At 44.1% G+C, this 23,303-nt stretch overlaps 1 protein-coding gene across 1 annotated transcript in view; it reads left to right on the forward strand.

Moving 5' to 3' along the window:
• Nucleotides 1-23,303, forward strand: part of bcas3 (BCAS3 microtubule associated cell migration factor) — a 347,859-nt gene that overhangs the window by 306,703 nt on the left and 17,853 nt on the right. Inside the window, exon 23 of the mRNA XM_069676560.1 lies at nucleotides 2,338-2,514. Coding sequence (XP_069532661.1) covers nucleotides 2,338-2,514 — 177 coding nt within the window. The remainder of the gene's footprint in view (nucleotides 1-2,337; nucleotides 2,515-23,303) is intronic.

A 23,303-nucleotide genomic window follows, 5' to 3' on the forward strand; every position in this document is an offset into this window, starting at 1 on the left:
TGTGTGTGTGTGTGTGTGTGTGTGTGTGTGTGTGTGTGTGTGTGTGTTTGTGTGTCTCAAACAACAGCCCTGTGCTTTGCCTGCGAGGTGATATGATGTTATTTTGTCCTGCACGCTCACTGAGTTAATGCTGCATAACTGGGATGTGTGTGTGTGTGTGTGTGTGTGTGTGTGTGTGTGTGTGTGTGTGTGTGCTCCTTTTGTCTAGGCTGAATTGAATTCTGTAGCTGTACAAGCGAGCTTAGTGTAACTGAGTGAAGTGTGGCTCAGTGCTTATGCAGGTACGACCCACTAAAACCTCCAGCAGACCATTTGGTAGATGTTTTACAGCCTCCGTACTTTCATCATATCAACCTTTAGAAAGCTTTCCTGAAAGTCTTAGTGCGGTAGGACTGACGCACATTCTGTTCAGGTCGTCATGGTAATCACTGCAAAAAGTCAGATTGCAAAAACAAGAAATAAAATTTCTCAGCTCAGCTTCTCTTTGCAAAAGTTGTGAAACTTTGTTTTCCCTCTGAAGATGTCACAGAAATGAGTCATAGTGTGTTCCCCAAATATCTAATGAATATGTGACGTTAGAGGAGGACATGCCTTAAATAAGAAACTCTGACAAGCGATTTTTAGTTCAGTTGTATGTTGAAGATAAAAGCTGCCTGGTTGTCGGACAAGAAAAAGAAGCACAGACAGCTTGAGTTTTTTTCCTCTTACTCTGGTTTCACTTGTTGCAGCTCATTCAGCTCAGTCAGCTGCTGTACGACAATAATACATAAATTATAAAAAGTCAATTATTAAATTGATCATTTTTATCCTTTTTTGAGCCAGAAACTAAACACTTTAACATATTCCCCCCTCAGCCTATGTCCCTTCATGCTTCCTGTACTTGCAGCACACACACACACACACACGCACACACACAGATTGTGCACAGGGACGCTGGTGTTTCCAGGAAGAGAGGATCTCTTCTGTCCTTGTCTTCACTTTTTCCTTTGATGTCGTCCTGTCTGCGTTCTCACTCGGGCTTTGCTGATACCCACAAGACCACTACAGAAACATTCCTGTGTCTGTCCACTTGTCTGACAGAGACACAAAAAAAACATCTACAAGTAGCAGGAACACAGCACGTGTCAGGTTATGTAGGACAAGTTGAGTGATTCAGAAATGCTGTAAACATTCAGGTTTCACTTGTGTAGCTCTTGATAACTTATAAGGAAATGCCTTTAATATTCTGTAAGATATCTGCTGATAACCTTTTTGTATTGTAATTGTATTCACTGCATCAAACTGCAAAATTTCCCAAATTGGGAAAGCTTAAGAGGTCTGCAGGCTGGGGCAGCGTGGTGGTCCAGTAGTTAGCCCTATGCCTCACAGCTAGAAGGTTCCTGGTTCGAATCCCGGTTCAGACGTAGTGGGCCTTCCTGTGTGGAGTCTGCATGTTCTCCCTGTGCATGCGTGGGTTCCCGCCGGCTTCCTCCCACAGTCCAAAGACATGCTCGTTAGGTTCACTGGTGACTCTAAACTGCACTGGAGCAATGTCTGTACATTTTCTTAATGTTTGATTGATCCTATCAACTTTGATTCAACACTTGTGCAAGTTTCCTTCAAAGAGCAGATAGAGTCGTATCATAAGACTGTGTGCTCCTGTGTGTGACCCGGTGTTAACAAGCAGAAAGGTGCAAAATTGAACTAATGATGATGATAAGCAGGAGTCATGTGTTTGTGTTGATTTTGTCACATGACCGTATTCCTGACATCGCCACTGAATCACCTCCTTCAGCCGTTATCACCTCTCAGTGCTGGCAGGCACAGTGACCAAGTCAAATGAACACGCTAATAGAATAAACCAGTTGTTTTAGTGTCTGCATGCCTGCCTACTTTGCTGGCCTGTCACACATAAACACATACAAACGCACAAACACACACACACACACGCACACAGAAACAGGTTGCAGACTTTCTGGCTCCAGAGCACAAGATCTCTCTGATTGCAGAAATTACGACAGACAGAAGGAGAGAGATTAAGGTGCAGTGCAGGTCTGTGTGGATTTGGTTTGACAGGCATGAAGATTGTGTTGTGCTTACGAGTTGTTTGTTATGTGTGCGTGTGTGTGTTTGTGTGTGACTTTGAACCACTTGATCTGCTGAACTCCAGTGGAACTTGTGTGGAGTAAATTAATTTACACCGCAGTGAGGTCCGGATGTTTACTATTGAAAAAGGAGAGTCGGTGATGTCCAACTATTACTCAAAAATAAGATGCAAAATGTAAACAACACTGTTGTTCACTTAACGTGCAGCTGATGTGAAAATAAAACAATAAAATGTTTGTTTCTTACACGCAGGTCCGTTTGATGGGCGTGGCGTGACCCTGCTGGAAGTCTGTGGTAGCTGGCCGGAGAGCTTCGGCGTCCCGCGGCACATCATCGGCTCTGCGGACGCCACCGACGAAGGACTGCGAGAGAGACTAGCCGACGCCATGTCTGAATCCCCCTCCAGGGATATAGTAGGATCTGCTACAGGTCAGTGCAGAATGGACAACACTGAAAAGTATACCCTTGCATGCACACAAATACAAAGCTACTCTATTTACTTTAAGGTGCCCTGCCTCCCTTCAGCTCCACTCCGGCGCCTACAGTGCTATCGTTAGCTAAGACATGGAGTCCGCTAACAACAAACAACCAGCTTCTATCACAACACAGCGTCCATAAATGTGGAATCTGACCAAACAGGATTGTGACTAAGTGTTGGTTTTGTTGGATAAAATTAGCTTGCTTGTTAGCTAAGCAGGCAAAAAGTCTTGAGTGGCTAACGTGAGCTAATTCTTCCAGTCTCCAGCTGCTGATCTGGCTTGCAAATTGGCAAACAATCTATTCTACGAGCTAACAGAACAAAGCAACCAACACCAGATCCACGCAGAGCAGCTAACTAGCTAGCTAGCTAACCTTAGCTTACATGTCGTCTTACATGATCTTCAGAAAAATGCCCTCTGACTAGGTATGTTAGCTGGCTAGCTTGTCAAATTACTTCAACATCTAACCAGACCCACAACATGAACTTTGGTTGGATGACATAGAATTGATTTACAATAACAAATGGTACGAACGAGGTGACTTGTAAAATAAGAGCGAGGGAGCTTACATGCACTCAGAGAAGATGTCTTTCTTGTCAAGTGAATCCAGAAAAGTGATACAACAGAGGAACTCTGGTCCTAAATTGCTCTCGAGTCTGAAGCAACAAATATAACAGACATGATAAAGGATCCAGCTTCTGTCTTCACACGCTGTTTTTGCTACGTTTCCAGTGTTTCCGTAAAAGCCACTTTCTTCTGCTGTCGAGATAAGTCCCTGCTGAGAGTAACTCAAATATTTTGCCATATTTTTCTGACTCAGAGACTTTCAAAATGTCTCTCAGAATGAAAAACCTTAAATATATAAAATATAAAAGGAAATGTCTTAAAGACGAATGCTAAATTGTCAGACGATAGCTGATGGATTCTGGATCTGTATTACAGCAGATGTGTCGCGCTTCTTTTGCTCACAAATGATTTACCTGTAAAACAAATCAAAGTCAGCTTTTGGACATTACAACAAAGACTACAAACACAAACCAAAACACCTCCATCACCTACAGATTTTGTGTTTCTACAGGGAGACAAGGCTTCGATTTGAACAGCCAAACCTGATTCAACAGTCGAGTACAGCTAAACGAAAACCACTCTCTGGCTGATCTGGGTCGCTGTTTTCTGTCCCATTCTTTACAAATCCAATTATTAATGCATACAGCAGATAAGTGTCTTGTTAGGTAGCCAGACTTCCTCACTGTTGCATCACCCAGCATGCACTGCTGCCAGGTCAAGGTCCAGTGATGGATTAGCCCACCACTCGTAGGATGTTCTGGTTGTCTCAGTGTTTGTAGGTTTGGCATATCTGCACATGCCTCGCTTTACTTTGAGGCTTCCTGCCTGCCTGCGTGTGTGTGCGTGTGTGTGTGTGTGTGTGTGTGTGTGTGTGTGTGTGTGTGCGTGTGTGCGTGTGTGTGCAGCAGACATGCCGTTGGCCCTGACAGTCCAAATGGTTAACTCGTTTAGGAAGCGGCAGTGCTCTCTCTTTCTCTTTCTCCCCCCTCCTTAAGTGAACAAGAGTTCCTTTGATTTAAATGTGTGTGTATGAGGGGGGGGTAGCTCCACAGAGGCAGCCACAGGGTTGGGGTGTGTTGGGGAGGGTGTTGGGGTAGAGGAGTGGGGGGTCACAAGGCCCTAATGGATTTAGCATCGACTATCACCCCCCTCAAACCATCCCCGGCCATATCCAGCCCTGTCCCCCTCTTTCTTTCTCTGTTAGGACTTAACCTCATTTGTAGCCTTCCTCTCTCTCTTTCTCTCTGTCTCCTCATCACTCTTTTTTACTGCCCCCCCTCCCCACCCCCACCATCTTCTTCCCCGTGTCCCTTCATTAGATTACATGTTGGAGACTCCCGGACACTCGTAGTCAGTCGCCTCTTGTTCATGCCCCCCTCCAGCCCATCGTAGAGCATCTCAACCCCCCTCCACCCCTCTAATGCAACACAAAATTCATTACTGATCACATTACATCAAAATACACCCCTGACACACACTCTCTCCTGCGCCCTGAGCCCTGCTGAAGACATCATCCACGGGGAATGTGATGGACTTGTTGGTTCGTCCGTCCATTCATACAGACAGAGAGGCCTCAGTGTCTGTGGGCTAATCTAATAGCACAGCACTCCTGCACTGTAACATATAGGAAATGTTCCTGCGTGTGCTGTAAGGGGGAGAGTGACATGGATGACAGGAGGAGGTTTTATGGAGAACAAGAAAAGACTGGGTTGGGCCAGTTCGATGGACGAACACAGCTTGTGTGATTACCCGTTAAATGAAGAAGAAATGAGTGTTCGTATATACCAAACCTGACTCTACTTGTGTGACATGTTTTGGTGTGTAAAAGACTTGTATATCCAACCAGTTTGAAATTAGATTGATTCAGCCGGCAGCAATGACACAGCCGTAATGTCTGCAATGTTACCCTTTGGGGCAATAAAGAGATTCCATTAAAGGAGCAGTTCTCCCCTGAAACAGCCGCTGTCAGTCAAAGCTGGTGTTCTCTGTAATCGATAGAAGCAATAATATTTGAAATTGGCGCTATAGCTGTGGAGAAAGTTGTACAAACAGCTCAAGGTTTCGCCCATTCTGCATTCCTGCAGCACCATGTATTTTGCCCCTCCCTCTGAAAGGGCCCAGACGATTTTAAACGAGACGTCGGGACGGGCGTCCTAGATTGAGGAAGTGTAGTTTAGCGAGCTCAATGGCCTCCACCACATGACGCGCTATACGTAGTCTGGCGGAGGTTTTCCAGGGCCCATTGGAGAGGCGGATAGTGTCCTCCAAAGGCACAGAGCCAAATTGCTTATTTTTCCTACCATAAAAGCATTAGCTCCCCATAATAGCATGATAGGACTGGGGTTGGAAAACTGGCCCTTTAAAAGTTCTTGTTTTGTCTTGTGTTTCTTACAAACAATCCAGAAAGGATCCCTACAGAGAAAGACCTTTTTGTTGAAGAGGAAGATGCTGTTTTTACAGCCACCAGACTCCATTGACAAAAACATCAATTTTAGCTTAAAGAACAGAGGAGTTGTTGGTTTAACTCTATCTCGATTAGTGCGTTTTTTGTGTGATTGTGTGTTATGTTGGATCTGAAACCAATCATTTTAAACACACAATAACACAAACAAGCTAACCAATCAAGGCAGAAGTAGACCAGCAACTCCTGTTCCCTGTGACGTAAAATGACTGTTTTGGCAATGGAGTCTGGTGGATTTAAAGGGAGCATTGTGACGGCCGTTAGTGGTTTAAAAAAAGCATCTTACTCTTTAAGAAAACAATCTCTGTTGAGTTGATGGACACTCCAAAAAACTGTTGTTGCTGGTCAGTAAAATTTTAGGCCAAAGATACAGATTTATGTGAAGCGAATTAAAGCCCGGACACGTCACTAACTGTTTTTACAAGAGTGAAACATTTGGTAAACTGGAGTGAAAGAGTTGGGAGGAAAGTAAGACAATAAGGAGGGATTTTCAGTGCATTTTGATTTTAGAGTCTGAGTCATAGTCGGTGACACAGGCATGAGGTTTGTGTAGTCACAAGAGACGCCTGTACTGTCTGTCAGGCAACATGAAAAAACTCTCTGAATAAGTGACGTGGAGCAGCGTTCATTATTACACTCGTTGTGGTGTTTTTACAGGACTTTTGATGTAAAAACCGTCTTCTTGGCGCGGACTCGGAGGATCTGATTTCTGTTGGCAGCAGCCGACATGTCATCGCGCTCATGTATGATCCACACATGATCCACTCCCCCTGGGTTAAAGTGACACACTGGAGTTTTTTCCTTCCAGAGTTGTTGCATTAAATTAATTACTTACAGTTCCTGGGATTTCCATGTTAGTATATGTGCACTTAAAGTGTTTCCGTTGTGAATTGAGCTGTAAATGGTGCGTTTAAGGCTCCCTGAATGTGTGTGTGTGTGTGTGTGTGTGTGTGTGTGTGTGTGTGTGTGTTTCTTGGCGTGAGATGGGCAGAGGCAGATGGTATCTTGCTCAGTGTCTCCATTTGCTGGGAGCTGTGGCCTCGGTGCTTAGACACACAACATAGACCTTGAACCTGATTGCAAACACACACACACACACACACACTTACCTCACTTTTACACACATCGCCCTCATCCATTTCCCTGTCGTGTGTTTCCCTGCGACTGTTGAGTGAAATCTCTGCAAACGCTTCAAACTTTTATACACAATCCGATTCAACCGCGCCTATGTCATCATTCATGCACTTCCACGGCTATTTATCATCGACAAAAACTATTTGCTGCGTAATAATTTTATATAAATAGATTTAAACAGAAACGCAGCAACAAACAACACATTTCCCCCCCTCGATATGTGTCTATGCTCACACACTCAGAGGATCTCAGAGCAGGAATGCTTGCTGATGTAACAAATCACCGTCTCTCTGACATTCTCCTCCAGCACGTACTCACACACACACACACACACACACACACACACTCTCTCGCAGATTCACAGGGAAAACAAAGCCTCCAGTCAGGGTAATGGGGCTCTCACGCTAAGGCCGAGACCCAGCGTCGCCAGCTCGGAGGGCAGGTGACACTCACATAGAGAGATGGACGGATGGACAGAGGGAGAGAGAGAACAGAAGATGAAGAAGAGGAGGAGGGGGAGAGAGAGAGAGAGAGAGAGAGTCAATGACGACTAAAACACACTGGGGCTGAAATTAGATTTGGCTCCAATGATATAATGTTGCTAACTAGATTTGGCTTATTGGTGCCTGCCCAACATAAATTCCATTGAAGCCATATGGAGAGTGGACGACTGCTCAACACGACCTGGTGTGTCTCGGCAGACGAACAATGGCGCTGTCTGTCCGTTTACGCACATCATGTCATTTCATAATGCACCGTGTTTTTAAGTGGTCGGAGGGTGCTTTTATTTTGTCTCCATCTGCGGTGCGGAGCGCTTTATGTCACTGTGTCATCGTGCTGTAAGAAGAGAAATCAAATTAAGAGGAAATATCTAACATTTAGGCCACATGAAGTCCAAATCAAGGGCAGTATATTTGACATTATTTCAACGATAGAATTCTGTTACATCCTCAAGTTGGGACAAAAGTTTGGCACATAAATGTTCTTGTTTAAGATTTGTTTCGGTGCATCGGTTTAGCTCATTTGGTGGAGCTGGTGCCCCATGTGCAAGGGCGGGGTCCTGAACGCATCGGCCGTGGGTTAGACTCCAACTCGCGGCCCTTTGGTGCAAGTCAGTCCCGTCTCTTCTCCCCATATTTTCCTCTCACTCGTCACTGTCCTGCCGGAAAAAACGCTTTAAGATTTCTTTCTTCCCTTCAGCAAACCAATGGAGTCAGGATGACCTATTTTTAGCACAAAATGCTATTTTATATGAATTCCAAGCTGTATAGTCTCAATTCAAGATGATTGTAAGAGCACAGGATGCAGAATGTAAGCAAATTTGTCTTCATACTGAGAAAATAATAGTTTAAAGGGGGGCTAATTTCAAGCTTCATATTTCCCTCTGTGATACCTGTGGAGTAGCTTAGCATAATTTACCGTTTAAAAAAACTCACACACTGGCGCTCTGTGCAGGCCCTCATACAGCCTCTGCCTGAAACGACTCAGTTAGCTCCGTCCCTTTAAGAAACCCCGCCCCTACATGCCCACTTTCTTGTGATTGGCCAGCTCTCTGAAGCCTTTGTGACATCACAAAGTGCAGCGTGTGAAAGCTGCCTGCTGACTGAGCTGAGGAGCCTGGGGATTACTCCAACATACTGTTACCTACAGATCTGAAACTTCACCCATGTTTAGTCTGAACATCCAACACTGTAACATTTTATAATGTCTTAAAATGTGACGCAGCATAATACTTCCTCTTTAATATTTGTATCAGACAAATTTTTAATTTTGGGTCGATTGGTCAAATTTGCAGAAAAGTTGTGGTGATTGGCTGAATTTGCATGAATTTGCAGAACTTTAACCTTGCAACTTCCCGGAGTGACTGACTGCTTTTGTATAAGTAAGATCTCCTCCATGTTTGTGAGCTGACTCTTCCAGTGCAGAGGAAAGAGATCCCAGAGTACTACACGAGTTTACAGCAGGAAACGTAAACTGCTCCATAACAAGTTGGTGTCATGTCATTCAGCCCAATCTGGGCCATCACGTCTGCCAATAAAAGAGGTTGTTTTATTTTTGGACGTGTCACAGAAATTCCAACCAACACACTCACAAAAGCATCTTCCTGATTACACTGAGACATTTTTGCTTTGATATATTGGAGCTCAGTTCAGAGCCGTGTTGACTGATTCGGGTGTTTGCAGCTCAGTGCCAGAAAGTTTTGGTTAGAAACTGTCATCAGCTGATATTTTAATCCAGCGTCCACGTCTTCGTACCACAGGCAGTTACAAAAATGTGTTAGTTCAGTTTGGGTTCAAACCGAAGACAAATGGATGCAATAAATAAAAGCCACATGGCACTTTTATCTGTAAGAATAGAGACATGGGATCAGAACTGTCTGAATTTTGACTGCATTTTATGCTAAATATTTTATCCATGCAGGCTTTTCTCACTCGTTCTACTTTAACTTACAAAAAGTTACACAATATAAATTTATATAACGCACGCAATCGTGAGCCAGTTATGGATGGTTTTACCGTCCACATAAGACGTCCATCCATCCATCCGTTAACCTAACGAGCATGTCTGTAGGCTGTGGGAGGAAGCCGGAGTACCCGGAGTATGGGGAGAACGTGCAAACTATCATTTAGTATAATAAAAGTTAAGGCCGGAGCGCTGGTTCAGCTCAGTTGGCAGAGCAGGCGCCTCATTTACAGAGGCTACAGTCCTCGTCACACTGATCGCAAATTGAGCTGAGAGTTAAGAAGAAGTAAAGTTTCTTTTTTATCCAATCTTTTTTTCTTTGATCAAAACAGGGTTAGAAAGACACTGACGTCAACCAATCACAACTAACTTGCTCTTTTAATCAAATTTGCTGTTGTTCTTTTTCTTACCCCAGTTGTTGTTTGATTTTCAAAGACTTGTTAGAGTAAGAAAAGGGTTTCGTTTGATTTGATTATTCAAGTTCTTACATGTCTTTGTATGAAAATTTAATTTAACTTCGCAGCACGAATTTGATGTTTTGCTTTATGGAACCTACAACTAACCTGGTTTAAATGTGACCTGGTCAGAGTGAGTATCATCACAACTCAGAGAGTGAAAATGATCTTCATTACATTTCCCAGTGCTGTGCAGTGTTTCTGTACTGGGTCTAGTTTGGTTGATTGATGAGTTAAGGGTGCTGGAGGACCACCCACACCCACTGGGTCATAACCAGCTCAGTTTGTTGGATCCCGGCTCAAAGAAACTGGGACTAATAATAACAATAATAACAGTTATAATAGTAAGACTGTCTGAGCAGTCGTGACTCAGCTGGCTCTCTCAACGCTCCGCTCAACACAAATATTTAGAGGAGCCTTATCAGCACCAGAAGTGTGTCCTGTGTGTGTTTGTGTTTAAAGTGTGCTGAAGAGTGTGTGTTGTATTTACTCCTGCTCTTTCTTATATATTTTTCTACAGGATGCATGTATGTGTGAGTGTATGTGTGAGTGTGTGTGTGAGTGTGTGTGGACGGATATGAATACGTATGTGTTTGAAGCATACACACGGGACCATGCAGCACGACTGTGATGCTGAGATTTGTGTTTTAAATACCCATCGCATGTGTTTATATCTGAGCTGTATGTCAAATGTACACATGTGTGTGTGAATGCATGCACTCGTCAGTGTGTCAGTGTAATGTGGGCCTGTATTTTATTAGCTATACCCCTTACGTACATGTGTTAGCAGGATATGCGTGCAGGGTCTGAACTTGTGTCAGTGTTTGCAATGATTTGTGTGGATGGATATATCTGTCTTTCAACTACCTGTTATTTACATGTGGTTAAATATATACTTGTGTATGTGTCTGTGTACTTCCAGGGCGTTTACTCTCACAAAAAGTCAAACACAGCAGCTCAGTGGCCCAAAGCGTCAAAATATGACGCTGTAAGTTCTCCTCAGGTGTTTCGTTAACGCTGTCCTCTAACCTTCTGTTCAGTGCGACTGAAGTCAGGTGACGTAAAATACAGGAAGTGAAAGCTGGCCTGGGGTGGTGTCGAGGCTGATGGGGTTCAATTTTTTTGTGAAACCAACAGTCAATGTTTTAATATGTTGACTTCTCTTTAAGTTACAGTACATTAGTTACATTGATAAATGTACATAATTAAGTCCTTATTAAACCCTTGATTGTGTATAAGAAGTGGACTCAGCCTCTTGGTTTTCAAAGTGAAACCAACCTGCTTCTTTTAAGGACCAGCGGGGGCAACTCAACTGATTACAAATAGAAGTCCTATTGGATAAAACCAGGTTGGAAAATGAGCCAACTTCTCACTTGATTTATTACCTTATTAAACTTTTATGGTCTCAATCTCTAGTTCCAAGTCTTCTACAGTGAAAACATAAACAGGAGTTACATGGATGTTAAAGCAAGATATGCCTCACAATGTGGCCGCCAAGGCAATCTGTCAACCAGGATAGAGGAGTTTCAGTGGGTATCCACCCTGTTCTCCTAAAAGTGTCACTTCTGCCTCCAAAAACCAAGATGGTGACAAAAGAAATTCAGCCATTTCTGCCTTCATTGGAAAGCTGGAGATAGACAGGAAATTCAGGGAGAAGAGACATGACATGCAGCAAAGAGTTAAAGACTGTAGCCTCTATACATGGGGGGCCTGCTCTAAGCATTGAGCTAAGCCAGCTTCCCGAAAAACTTAAGGCTTCAAAACAGGAGCTCAAAAACCACCAGCTGACCGCACGGTGGCTACGTCCATTTCACATATACAGTATATGAAATAAAACCAAAGCATGATCTTTTACCGAAACTTAACCGAGTAGTTTTAACGCCAAAACAAAACCAAGCTGTTTCACGATGTTTACAATGTGTTAATTATCGTTGCATGTCCAAAAGTCTTGACCTCGGAGTCGTGAACAATCAAAGCAGTTAAAGCAAAGGGCCTCTGACCAGGCTGCCATATTGGACGAGTCTGGAGTAAAATGTGTTGGTGATTTCCAAACAGCCGTGCCCAAGTGACCGGCCCGCACTGCTTCTTAAATTGTTATTATTAATGGGCTAGCATGCGGTGGTCCAAGCAGGCCCCCTGACTTAATCATTGGTGCTTTGCTGTTGGAGCGTTGGCTTTTAGCTCCGTGACTCACTGTATGTAGGCTTTGGGAGGGTTCCACTACGCTTCTGATGTTATCACGTCAGAGCAAACATTCGCTCTGTGGCCGTACGCTGCTCTCTCTGTGTTTGTGTACAGAGGATAAAGAAAGTTTGAAACATCAGTTGATGTAATTTCTGGGTGTAGATTGAGGGTTTCCTCTCCAACACGCACACATGCGTTTGAACACATGTAAACATGTTGGATTTATCGTAAAGATAAAGGCTTATCTCTTTCACCCCATTTAATAATCAATATCACACTAGACAGCATTGTGCTTTAATAGCACGCCATTTTTCCATTTGGACCGAGTGTACTTTTCCATCTGATGAATGTGCACTGTATATTACCATAACCTATCAAATATAATGCTTTATTGTTTTAATGCCACTGGCAGCTGCTAAGAGCCTGTAATCTACCGTATGCATCTAACCGGTGTTTGGCTCCTGACTGGAAGAATGCAATACATTACTCATTACTGTTACTCATTTCTACAGCACCATAATTGCTGCAGTTATTAGTCCCCGCGGGCAGTAATTGGTTCATCTACTCGTTATTTTTCTGTCCAGATTTGGGACTTTTCTTCAAAACAACCTGGATCATTTCTCTCCACACTGAACACTTGTTTGAAAACTGGTGCCGTCATGATTTCACTTAACTTATGAGGGTTTTTTTACCAAAGAACGTCTTTATTTTATTATCAACGTACTAAGGACCGTCTCTATTCCCATATGACAGATTCATTTTGATTTACAAGCTTCTGTCTGCCGCTATTATCTTGCATCTTGTTCCTGTGGTGTGAAAGTTCGAGCCATACCTCGATCATACCTCAATGGGCATGAACGTCACACTGATAGGTGTTTGTAACGCTGTCTTAGGTGTGGGTAATGCTGTTAACGCTGTGCGTCATACAACCATTTCAACCTTTGACATTTGATGTTACAGCAGGTCTTCTTCTATATAATGTGCCGTACAACTTTTGCAACCAATAGCTGTAAGATTGAAGTCCAGGCATAACGGTGATGGCTTTGCACAGCAAGTCTGCTCAGGATGTTATGTAGACTTTATGTTGGCCGCAGATTTCTTTGAAAATATAATTATTTACTCCTTTATAAACCCGAAGCCTTTGGTTGTGTTCAGAACAAGAGCAACGCTAATTGTTTGACTGTAATTATCTGATTTCTGTCACGTGATTTGGCTGTTTTCGGTGTTGTGAAAGTCTCTCGGCATTAAGATTCTCCAAGAAGTCGTTTGCTTCTCCTGCTTGCAGACGGTCCTGAGAAAGCATGACTTCTTCACTTTATGATATCGCTATCTCGGCCTCCTCTCAGTCTTTGTTATAAATTACTTCAATTTGGGTTCACAGCGCTTTGGGTTGCCAGATTGCAGCCAAAGCGCGACCTGCTGGATACACTGAAAGTGTCACCAAAGCAGAGAGATGAACATACGCTCCTCAGCTAAAACAGAACCACAGGAAATACAGGCACCTATCTTAGCTAACAGCTGCTTAAACTGGGCTCTCGTCCACCTCTACTGGCTCGAACCGACAGTGAAGAAAATCCAGACACAGTTCCTTCAGAAGGTGATAAAGTTCACCAAGCTGTATGAGCCTTTGGATGATGTAATGACCCCAGAAAGGTGGCATTTAGTTTTCTCACGTATCTGGAGGGTTATAAATGATCTTGCAGAGAGGCGCACACATTTGCTTTGCGGTGCGAGGACATTAGAATGCAAGTGATTATTACTATTCTTTCTGTTCCGAAATGAATTGCACATTTGGCGGCTTAAACACGCCTCAAAGCTCACCCAGTTTTTCATGTGCATCAGGTCTGGCTGAAAAATGTGATATGTTATGGGCCTCAGCCATGAGTTCATCAAAATGGCTCCATAGCGCTTAAAAGTGTAGAAAATTCAGCCCCTCCAGCTGGTTATACCTACATGTACCAAATTTGGTACACATATGTATCATGTCAGGACCGACATAAAAGTCTATTGTGGACATGCCCTAAACCCCACAGTATGTCGGCCATTTTGTATTTTGTCTCCATTTTTGGCCTACTTTGCGATATTCACAGGGTCCATACTTTGACGAACTCCTCCTGGGGACTTCATCCGACCCTCTTCAGACTCGGTCAGTGTATTGACAAGACAGTGAAGATCAAAATACTTATATATTGTTCTCACAGTTTAAAGCAAACTATTTTAAGTTTGTCTTCTTGGGCTTATCCAAACAGAACACTGGAAAAGCAGTCAAAGGTGAGGTGGCAGGTTGACGTTAGGTAAAGGAACAGTTCAGAGGTAAATTGCATCAGATCATCACAGAATAATCCCTGGAATGCACCGAACATCACAGATTGATGATAAATATCAGCAGTCTCTCAGGCAGGAATTTGTCCTGAACGTGACCTGGAGTTTTCTGCCCCAGTGAGCCGGATGTGACTCAGAACAGAGAGTCCTCAGATCTGAAGGAAAGCCGTTAGCATTGTTAGCAAGAAGGCGACGCGTACGACCTGAATAAACCTATAGATAATGTTCTTTCAGGTATTCTACGTTGTGCTGAGCAGGTGTAGTGTGATCGTAGATGACATGAGCCTTCAGCTTGAACTTGGTACCACTCTGCGTCTCCTGTCACTTCACAATAAAGTAGCTGATTATGAGGCCTCTTGAAGCCCGGAGCCATGCAAACAAGCTGCACAGGGAAAAAACATGTCATTTTTTCCATTATATAAAAATGAATAGCCTCTTTAAGTTTTGCTATTATATAAATCACTCCATAGAAAACCTCATTAATTGGTCTATTAGGGAAACATGGAAACTAGACTGCACGCCTGCTCAGACAGCTGTGTGATTTAATGGTTGTACAATACATCCTGTATTTGAATTGGCCGAGTGCTCCATTCACACAAAGCCGGGCTATTATCCCGCCGGCTGACTGGTTTCTGTGCTATTCAGCCTTGTTTTAGTACACTGATACCCATCATAAGAGCAACAACACGCAGGGAAAGATGGAGGGGAGGGGGGTGTACTTGTTGGAGGTCCTTCTTTTTCTATCAATCAGTGCAGACGTCTGCTGGCTGCAGCTCTACATACACACCAAGAGCAACATACATGCACGCCACATGAACCTGTGTGGCTTCTTGCAGTGTCATGCTGGCTGGCTGGCAGACTCTCATGCTGCAGGTTATGTTGGACTGTAAACCACTGACAGCTGACATGAGAAGAGAAGTGTCACGTCCAGTTTACTACAAGTGTCTTTGTGATTGTGGGACCAATAACAGCACACGATTCAAGAACGATCACTGAAGGAATGTAGCAACGTTATCTCAGCTGACTTCACTAAGTACACGCCCCCTTTGCCCAACTCAGGTGGCATCTCTTTAGCATCAGTCTGAAGATCTGTTTTCTTCTTTCTAACATGTTTATGTCTGTTTTAAGGCCTTCTTTCCTCCTTTCTAACACATGGTCTGTTTCAAGTTACCTTTTAGCACCTGTTTTAAGCTGTTTTCTTCCTTTCCAATGCATGTTTAGGTTTGTTTTTAAGTGCCCTTCATCGGCTTTTTCAAGTTACCTTTTAGCACCTGTTTGAAGGTCTTCTTTCTTCCTTTCTAACACGTGGTAGGGTCTGTTTCAAGTTAGATTTAAGTGTCTGTTTTCAGCTCTTTTTTCTTCCCAGCCTAGGTTGGCAGGTCTGTTTTAAGGTACCTTTTAGTTTTCTTTTAAGTGACCTTTTATCGTCTGTTTTAAGGCCTTCTTTCTTCCTTTCTAATTCATGGCAGGGTCTGTTTCAAGTTACCTTTTAGCAAGGTCTGTTTTCTTTCTTTTTAACACGTCTGTTTTAAGGTTCCCTTCACAGTCCATTTTAAGGTCTGTTCTCTCCCTTCATTAACATATGTTTAGATCTGTTTCATGGTACCCATTAGCTTCTGTTTTGAAGTCCTCTGTTCAATACCAGCTACCAACTCTGGATTTCTACATATAATCAAAACGATATCGGTTGACTCTGACTACAAACTGGAACCAGTACTTTTACGAAGTCAAAAGTCACCTGCCTACAGATGCTGCATTCATATTTATCTGTTCATACAGATTCTGGTTCCTTCAAAATAAATGTAGATACTTCTAATTTGCTTAGAAATGTTGGAGGAGATCGTAAATGCTGCACAGATCCGTTTACTCTCAATATTTGTGTACAGCAACGTTGCTGTTCAGAAAACCGATCCCAGCCGCCACTGGGCGAGAGGCGGCGTTACACCTGGACTTCAACCCACGGCAATTTAGAGTCACCAAAGAACCTATAACGAGCATGTCTTTGGACTGTGAGAGGAAGCTGGAGAACCCACGCCTGCACCGAGAGAACATGCAGACTCCACACGTCTGAAGTGGGATTCGAACCAGCACCACAGCCCCGAGCAGCAGCCGTAGTGTCATAGATTCTCCCAGTCAAACTCTACTGAAAGGAAAAACAGCAAAACGATCCCTTATTTGGTGTTTGGGTGTTTGTGGTGAAGAGAACTGATGAAACTCTCTCGGTGATGGAACTGGTGACTGTGACGGCCGTAACATGTGAGTCACATTAGTTTTAGTCAGCACTTAGTTATGTGTCTAATTTATCCCATTGGTACACAAACCTGTAACGTGTGCGCTCATGAGTTGGCCTCGTTTACGATGCAGAGTTTTTATGAACTCGACTACAGCTCCATCATACGATCGCTGACCTAATGTGGTCTGCGTGGGACTGGCAGACGTGAATTAACAGAACATCAATGAGACCGTGTGGCCGGTGGAGGACGAGGAAAAGACATCGAGGAGCTGAGTGTGTCTGCTTCTGGTTTCTTCGAGCGAACTGAACGTCACAGTTTAGGTTTTCAACATGCCGGTCTGATTTGTCATGAAGTGCTCTGCGTCTGTCCGCAGAGCGGGCTGGATAAATAATGAATCAGACACGCTGCATTGAAGTCGCTCGCTGTCTAACTTTTCAACTGACGTGAATATGGCCAGTCTTTAGCTACCGGCTTCCTCACAGCTTACATGTATGTATATTGTGCGTAGCATAAATGTGGCTATGATCTCAATAGCCGGACTAATGTACAGACTGAAGCACTCACGCCATGGACCACACACACACACATGCACACACACCATTTGGATACTTGACTAACTCAAAACTATTAGTTAATCATTTTGTGACATGCCCCGAGGGCCATGTTGTCCCCTCGCTTTAACCAAAGAGAGAGAAGAAAGCGAGAGAGAGAGAGAGAGCAAATGAGTGCACTCTCTCCCTGAAAGCTACTCAGCGCTGCCGTGACAGACAGAGAGAACAAACGCAGAGCAGAGGAAGAGAGGAAGGGGAAAAAAGACGTCAGGGACCGAGTGAAAGAACAGAAAAGGGAATGTGAGGCTGGCTGAGGCCGGAGAGTATGGTGCTGGGAGAAGAGACGGCGAGTGTGAAAGCAGAGTGTGGTCATTATATCTGCCCTTCAGCGCCCACCACCCTCCTCCTCCTCCAACCTCTCTCTCTCTTTCTCTCTCTCGCTCTTTCTCTACGATGCCAGGCGAGAGTTTGAGCGTAATGTGCGGCGACGGTGTGAGACGATGAAGAATAATTCCTGTATTCAGAGCTGCCACCGCTCGCCCCTCCTGCCCTTCATCCTCCTCCTCCTCCTCCTCCTCCTCCTCCTCCTCATCCTCTCTCTCAGCTCCACTGACAAGTCAGGCCTGGATATCATTGTATCATTTATCCCAGCCTCGCCTCTGCCACTCTGCCTCGTTTGCCCAGAGGGAAGTGTGAAAAGTGTGCGTGTGTGCGAGTGCGAGGGTCTCGGCGTGTGAATGTAACATGTGTCTATGCGTGTTAGTGTCACTCTGTGCTTGTGTGTGTGTTTTGTGTGCGGGGATCTAGCTGACTGCAAATGGGCTTTTGTAGAGTTTTTTTGGAGACTGCACTTAACAGCTCGCTCAAGGGAGACACACACACACACACACACACACACATGGGCTGTAAGGGTTCACAGAAAAGGAGGGCGAGCGAGAGCAAAGAGAATTAGGGCGAGAAGGAGAAAGAGAGGGATGGTGAGAGTGGTGGGAAGCGCTTTTTAAAGCCCCGCTCCCGTGTCTGTTTTGGCTCGCTGAGACAACACAGAGGAGACACACTTTGTGCAGGGAATCAGAAATGGACTCGTGGCTGAGGGCGATCCACTTCACCCAATCTGCTGCTCCACCACCGTCGGCGGCGGAGGCATCGGCAGCACGCAGAGAAAAACACTTGTTGTTGTCGTTGCGGCTCCTGTCGCTCGGCTGACTGCGGCGATGAACTCGCTGTGATCTGTGACCCGTCACTCAAACGGCATCCAGGCCATTTTCTCCAGCTGATACTAGTGACTTCCATCGCGTGATACTTGAGTGGTTCGAAGTTTGGACTGTGCTGTGAAAAGTTAAAACACACACTGTGATCTTGTACATCGTCATGTCTGTATGCGAACAATTGAACCAGAGCTACATTATTAACTTGTTTCTATGAGCCGAGAAGAGCAGTGTCCTCCAAGAGACGCTCATCCTGTTTCTGCTCAAACACAGATATCATCAAACTGTTCCAGAGGAAGATTTCAGATCAGCTGTTCAAAGGGGATGTGATCGAATACAGCGTGGTGTTTACATCCACCATCATGCAGTTGAAACACCTGTAACAGGATGAAGGATTCAAGGAGGCTAATTCTCATTCCAGAGGATGTTAGTGCAGAAAAGGGACAAATTTAGGTGCTCAGGTCCTGGATTAGAATAAAGCTTTAGACTGAAACTGAGTGTAAAAAAAAGAGACTGAATAATACATAAAAACTTGCACTGACTGCATCATGAACCGTTCAGCAACATCTCTTTGACACGTGTCTGATGAGCTTTTGTCTGTTCAGCACTCACACCTATAAACAGATATCTGCACATGAATGCAGGCTCTAAAGACGACGGACGAGATTTGTGGTGTCTGGAGAGGTGTCTGGTTTCCGTTTGTATACCAGGTAGTGTTGAGCAGTTTGGTTTGAGCATGCTTTGGTGGCATGGTGGGGGCAGCTGTGGCTCAGTGGTAGAGTCGGTCATCTTTCAATCGGAAGGTCAGAGGTTCGATCCCCAGCTCCCTCAGCTCTCGGTGGCAAACAGATTGTGCAAATGATTGCAGGAAATAATCTTGTCACATATGTTCATCTCATTCATTCATTCATAGGATGATTAAAAACATCAGAGGTTGAGGAAGAAGGATCGTTTACAAGACCGACAGCAAACATGTCTGCAGACGGGAGAGAGGAAGAGCTTCAGGAGCTTCTGGCTGTGAGCGACGACGCTGAAATTGTTCGCTAGCATACTTTTTAGGTCGTGTCCTGCCTCATGAGAACCCCCGTCCGACAGGGAAGATCTCCCGCTGTGAGAGACGTGTGTGAAAGAGCAACTCTGGAAAATGTCAGCGGCAGACTGTCTTGAAATGATCAGGAGTTTGTCAGGAGTGCATGTGTGAAGGGGGCTGCAGGACGCCTGCACATACAGCGTGTGATGTTATGTAATGACAGCACAAACTCAGGACACACTTGCAGAGTAAGCAGAGTGTTTGCACTCACACTTTAACAGATAATGTGTTTTTGGGGCGTGCATACACTCAGTGCACATGTATACACACATCCTGCTCACACCCCGTCACCCTCACTCTCATGTATACACATATATTACACTCACACAATCTCTCCTAACATGACCCTGCATGCAGGCGTGTGTGTGTATCAATAAAATATAGTGGTATGAATAAGTTATAGGATACATAATGGAGAGGCAGCTGAGCCGAGCCGAGCCGAGCCTGGCAAGCTTTCCACAACACTGGAACTTCCTGTCAACAGAGCGTCCGACCAGGGGAGGGGGGGGCGCGGGGTGGAGAGACAAAGAGGATCAAAGAGGAAAGTGTCAGTGGACAAGTTCTGAAACAATCGGAGCATTAGAGAGGGAACATCCGCTGTTTTTTAACTCCGGGGCCACGTTTAATGTCCACGTTAAGTTTGTAGCTCTGGAATCTCTCCAGTAAACGGTGGCATGGCTGGAGAAGCTGCAAAGTCACCCTCAGGGGCATTACAATGAAAGTATGTCCGTATAACAAAAGTACATTAAACTACGTCCGCTAAAAGTTTGACGTCACAGTCACAGCCGAACGGAGCACCCTTTGATAAGGTGAGGGGATTAAATACAGTGCCAACTCCCCTCACTCTGCCTGAGACAGGAAATGTGTGTAACCATGGTTACATGTCACACAGATAATAAAAGCTATGTAAATACCAGTGAGGCAGAGTCGTTAAAATCACCCCACATCATGAGGCAGATAAACTTTGAGCTTCCTCGGTGACAGTTTTTATCTGTAGCTGCGTCCCGATCCACGGGCTGCAGCCTTCGAGGGAGGCGGTCCGCGGAGGATTCTCCATTCACAGCCTGTGTAGACGTTAAAGCCGAACTGAAATGAGACGGTCTGGTCTACCCTTGTGTCACCAAACGCCACTCCTGTTGCCAAGCAACAGGTAGCTAGCGGGCTAACTAGCTAGCATTACTAACGTCGCGTAAGTTAACCTCTTATTTTAAAGATAATTTGTTTCAAGGGCCCTTTCGTTTTCTTAAACATATTATAGCTGTTATAAAACGTTTACATTTTAAAGTGTATTCCTCGGCCGTTTAAAAGTCCGCCATTTCGTTTGAATTGCCGCGCAATGCATCTTGGGATACGGTGGGCCACAAAGGAGGCACCCTATGGATCCTTCGCGGCCGGGGAAACGGAGGACGCACTTGTCAGCCGCATCTGAAGGAGCCTCGGAATTGGGACAGCCTTCGACGCGCTTCTGTGGCGCAGTCGGCCTTCAAATACGGCCTGGATTGGGACACAGCCTGAGGTCTTACAGCCATCTGTGTTCATATTAAACACTAAACTTTCACTTTTGTTATTTCTAGACAAGAAAACAGTTTATTCGATCGTGAATATAACAGTATATCATGACCGATTATTTAATGTTCCTTACTTAAATCAGCTCTCGTTTGTACAGGTAAAAACACGGAACTTTAATTTATGTCTCTCGTCTCATGACGAACGTAACACAGCGTTGGTTTAACAACCCACTCCACACTCAGAGGTTTGGGACGGCGCTCAGTGTGGCGGCGCCTCCACACGAGCGCACAAACAAAGTGGAATTGTGTAGGGAGAGGGTGTAGAGGGGCGGAGTGTCCAACTCCATTAAGTCCCCTCCATATTTACCTGGTTTGCTGCTTCCTGTTTGTTGACGTAGAGGGCGCTCCTATTGGTTGTTGACAATGTTTACATAATTGAACTATTCGTGAACTAAGACCAAAAAGGAACCATTATATTAATCATGTTTGAGATTATCGGTACGTCAAGACGAGAAATTACTGAATTAGCTTGGACTGACTTTTATGACCCACTTATCAAGATGATAAAATGATTTGAACTCAACGTTCGTGAGGTATTTTCATAATCAAAACATGAGTACAATAAGCTTTTTCAGACTGAAGTTTCTGCTTATTTTTTAGTTACGTCCTGTAAAAGCACAAAAGCATCCATCCACCGGTTTAGCCGACTCGGTGCATAGGCTCTCATCAACATGGTGTTCAGTGCGTCTATAGACTGATATCATAATAAGACTTAAGGATCAGTGCCGCCATGTGTCCAAGATGAAAGCTCCGACGTGATTATGCCACATTAAAACAATTAGAGCTGACGTATGAAAAGCATCTGCTTCATTTTGATGCCACAGAGATAATGTTATCTCCGCTTTCCACTCCACATCACTCAAACACAAACAAAAGCAATACAAGGACATCTAATTCACTAACGAGGAAATGAGCTGAAATCATCCTGATGATGAGCACGATGATCTCCTGGCAGAGACAGACTCGGTTCTCTGAGAGGAAAAGAGCTTCCTTTTACATTAGTCTCTATTTCAGGCCTCTGATTGGTCGGTGTATGTTGTGTTTGATAAAAACCCACTGAAGCCTTTGGATTGGTTGTTGAAGTGGATTAAAACCTGTAATTTCAACTGATTTTCCTCAGTGGGTCGTTACCTGATGAGGACAGGCTGTAAGTGTATCTATGTTTCCTGGAAATCAACATAAATATAAGTCATTGTTCGTAAATAAGAACGAGTAAAAGAACTGAATCTGTCCATAAAAAGATTTATTTAATTATTAGCATGAAGGACACTGCTTAAATTACTCAGATTCCTGTATTATAGTGATATGATGGCGTATAAATATAATTAAATCTATGTAATATCAAAAGCAGCCTTTAAACAATCTTGTGCATTTATGTTGTTATTACTGTAGAGTGAATTATATTAATAAATATGTGTCAGTTGTTGCGAGCTTTCAGAGACAGGTACAGGTTTAAAGGTGTACCAACACGCAGCAGAAGTTGTCTCCGTGCTCCTGCTTTACACACATCTCATAGATATATTTAATTTTCTATATAAAGTTTATAGTTCACGCTAAGACAACCCGGCATTATGAAACCTACCAGCGTTACACAACATGTTTTATGGTTTGGTTTTAACTGTAGCAGCACCAGAATATTATCTCTGCAGCCTCCTGATATTCTGCACAGTAAACTGAGCTTTAGCTGCACATTAATTTTACTGCTGCAAACCTTTCCTGAAACTTTTCACCTTTAATAAATAGAAACATGTAGTGTAGCATAATTTCTGAGACAGCTGATGCACGCTGCTTCCACTGCTCCTTAACACACAAAGCTATATTAAATATAACATAGCCTTTATACGCTTTCTGTCCTTGTGCACATGACCGATCCAGACTCAGAGAATGACCCGCTGCAGGAAGTGGTTTTCTAGTGTCTCGATCGTACTACCTGCAGCACTTCATTTGTATGTGCATTTGGTGGGTTATTGTGTGTGTGTGATGTAAACCGGACCTCCTCTGCTCTCTTGACCCGCATCTAACCTCTTCATAGAGAGTACATTTGCTTCCCATTATCAGACAGATAAAGAAAATGATGCTCGTTAAAGGTCAAACCCTAGGTTAAAAGCTGACCCACCGACGAACCTGCTGTTTATTCAAAGCCACGAATCACAGATCATTTCACTTCATAAACAGCTTTTCTGTGAATACAAAGGCAATCACATGTAATGGAGGCTCCTCTTTGTGCTTCTCAAAGCCCCCTGCTCTTTTATACACACAGGCTGAACTTTTTCCCTTTTGACCCCTTGCTGACTGCCTCTCTGACGGTGTGTGTGTGTGTGTACGGTGTGTGTTTGTATATCTCTCAGGGTTAACCTGTACACAAGTACCCGTCGTACACGGATGTTGTGCTTAATGGAGCCTTGTTCTTGTTCTTACCGGCTCGGTCGCCCTACAAGAGTTTGCTTTCATTTTTCTGATGTTCTGGTTTCACACTTGCTCCCAGAAAAGCTTCACGGAGAC

The sequence above is a fragment of the Semicossyphus pulcher genome, unplaced genomic scaffold, assembly GCF_022749685.1.
Source record: "Semicossyphus pulcher isolate SPU_LCO1_2020_fin unplaced genomic scaffold, fSemPul1.0.p SCAF_26, whole genome shotgun sequence".
Classification (NCBI taxonomy): domain Eukaryota; kingdom Metazoa; phylum Chordata; class Actinopteri; order Labriformes; family Labridae; genus Semicossyphus; species Semicossyphus pulcher.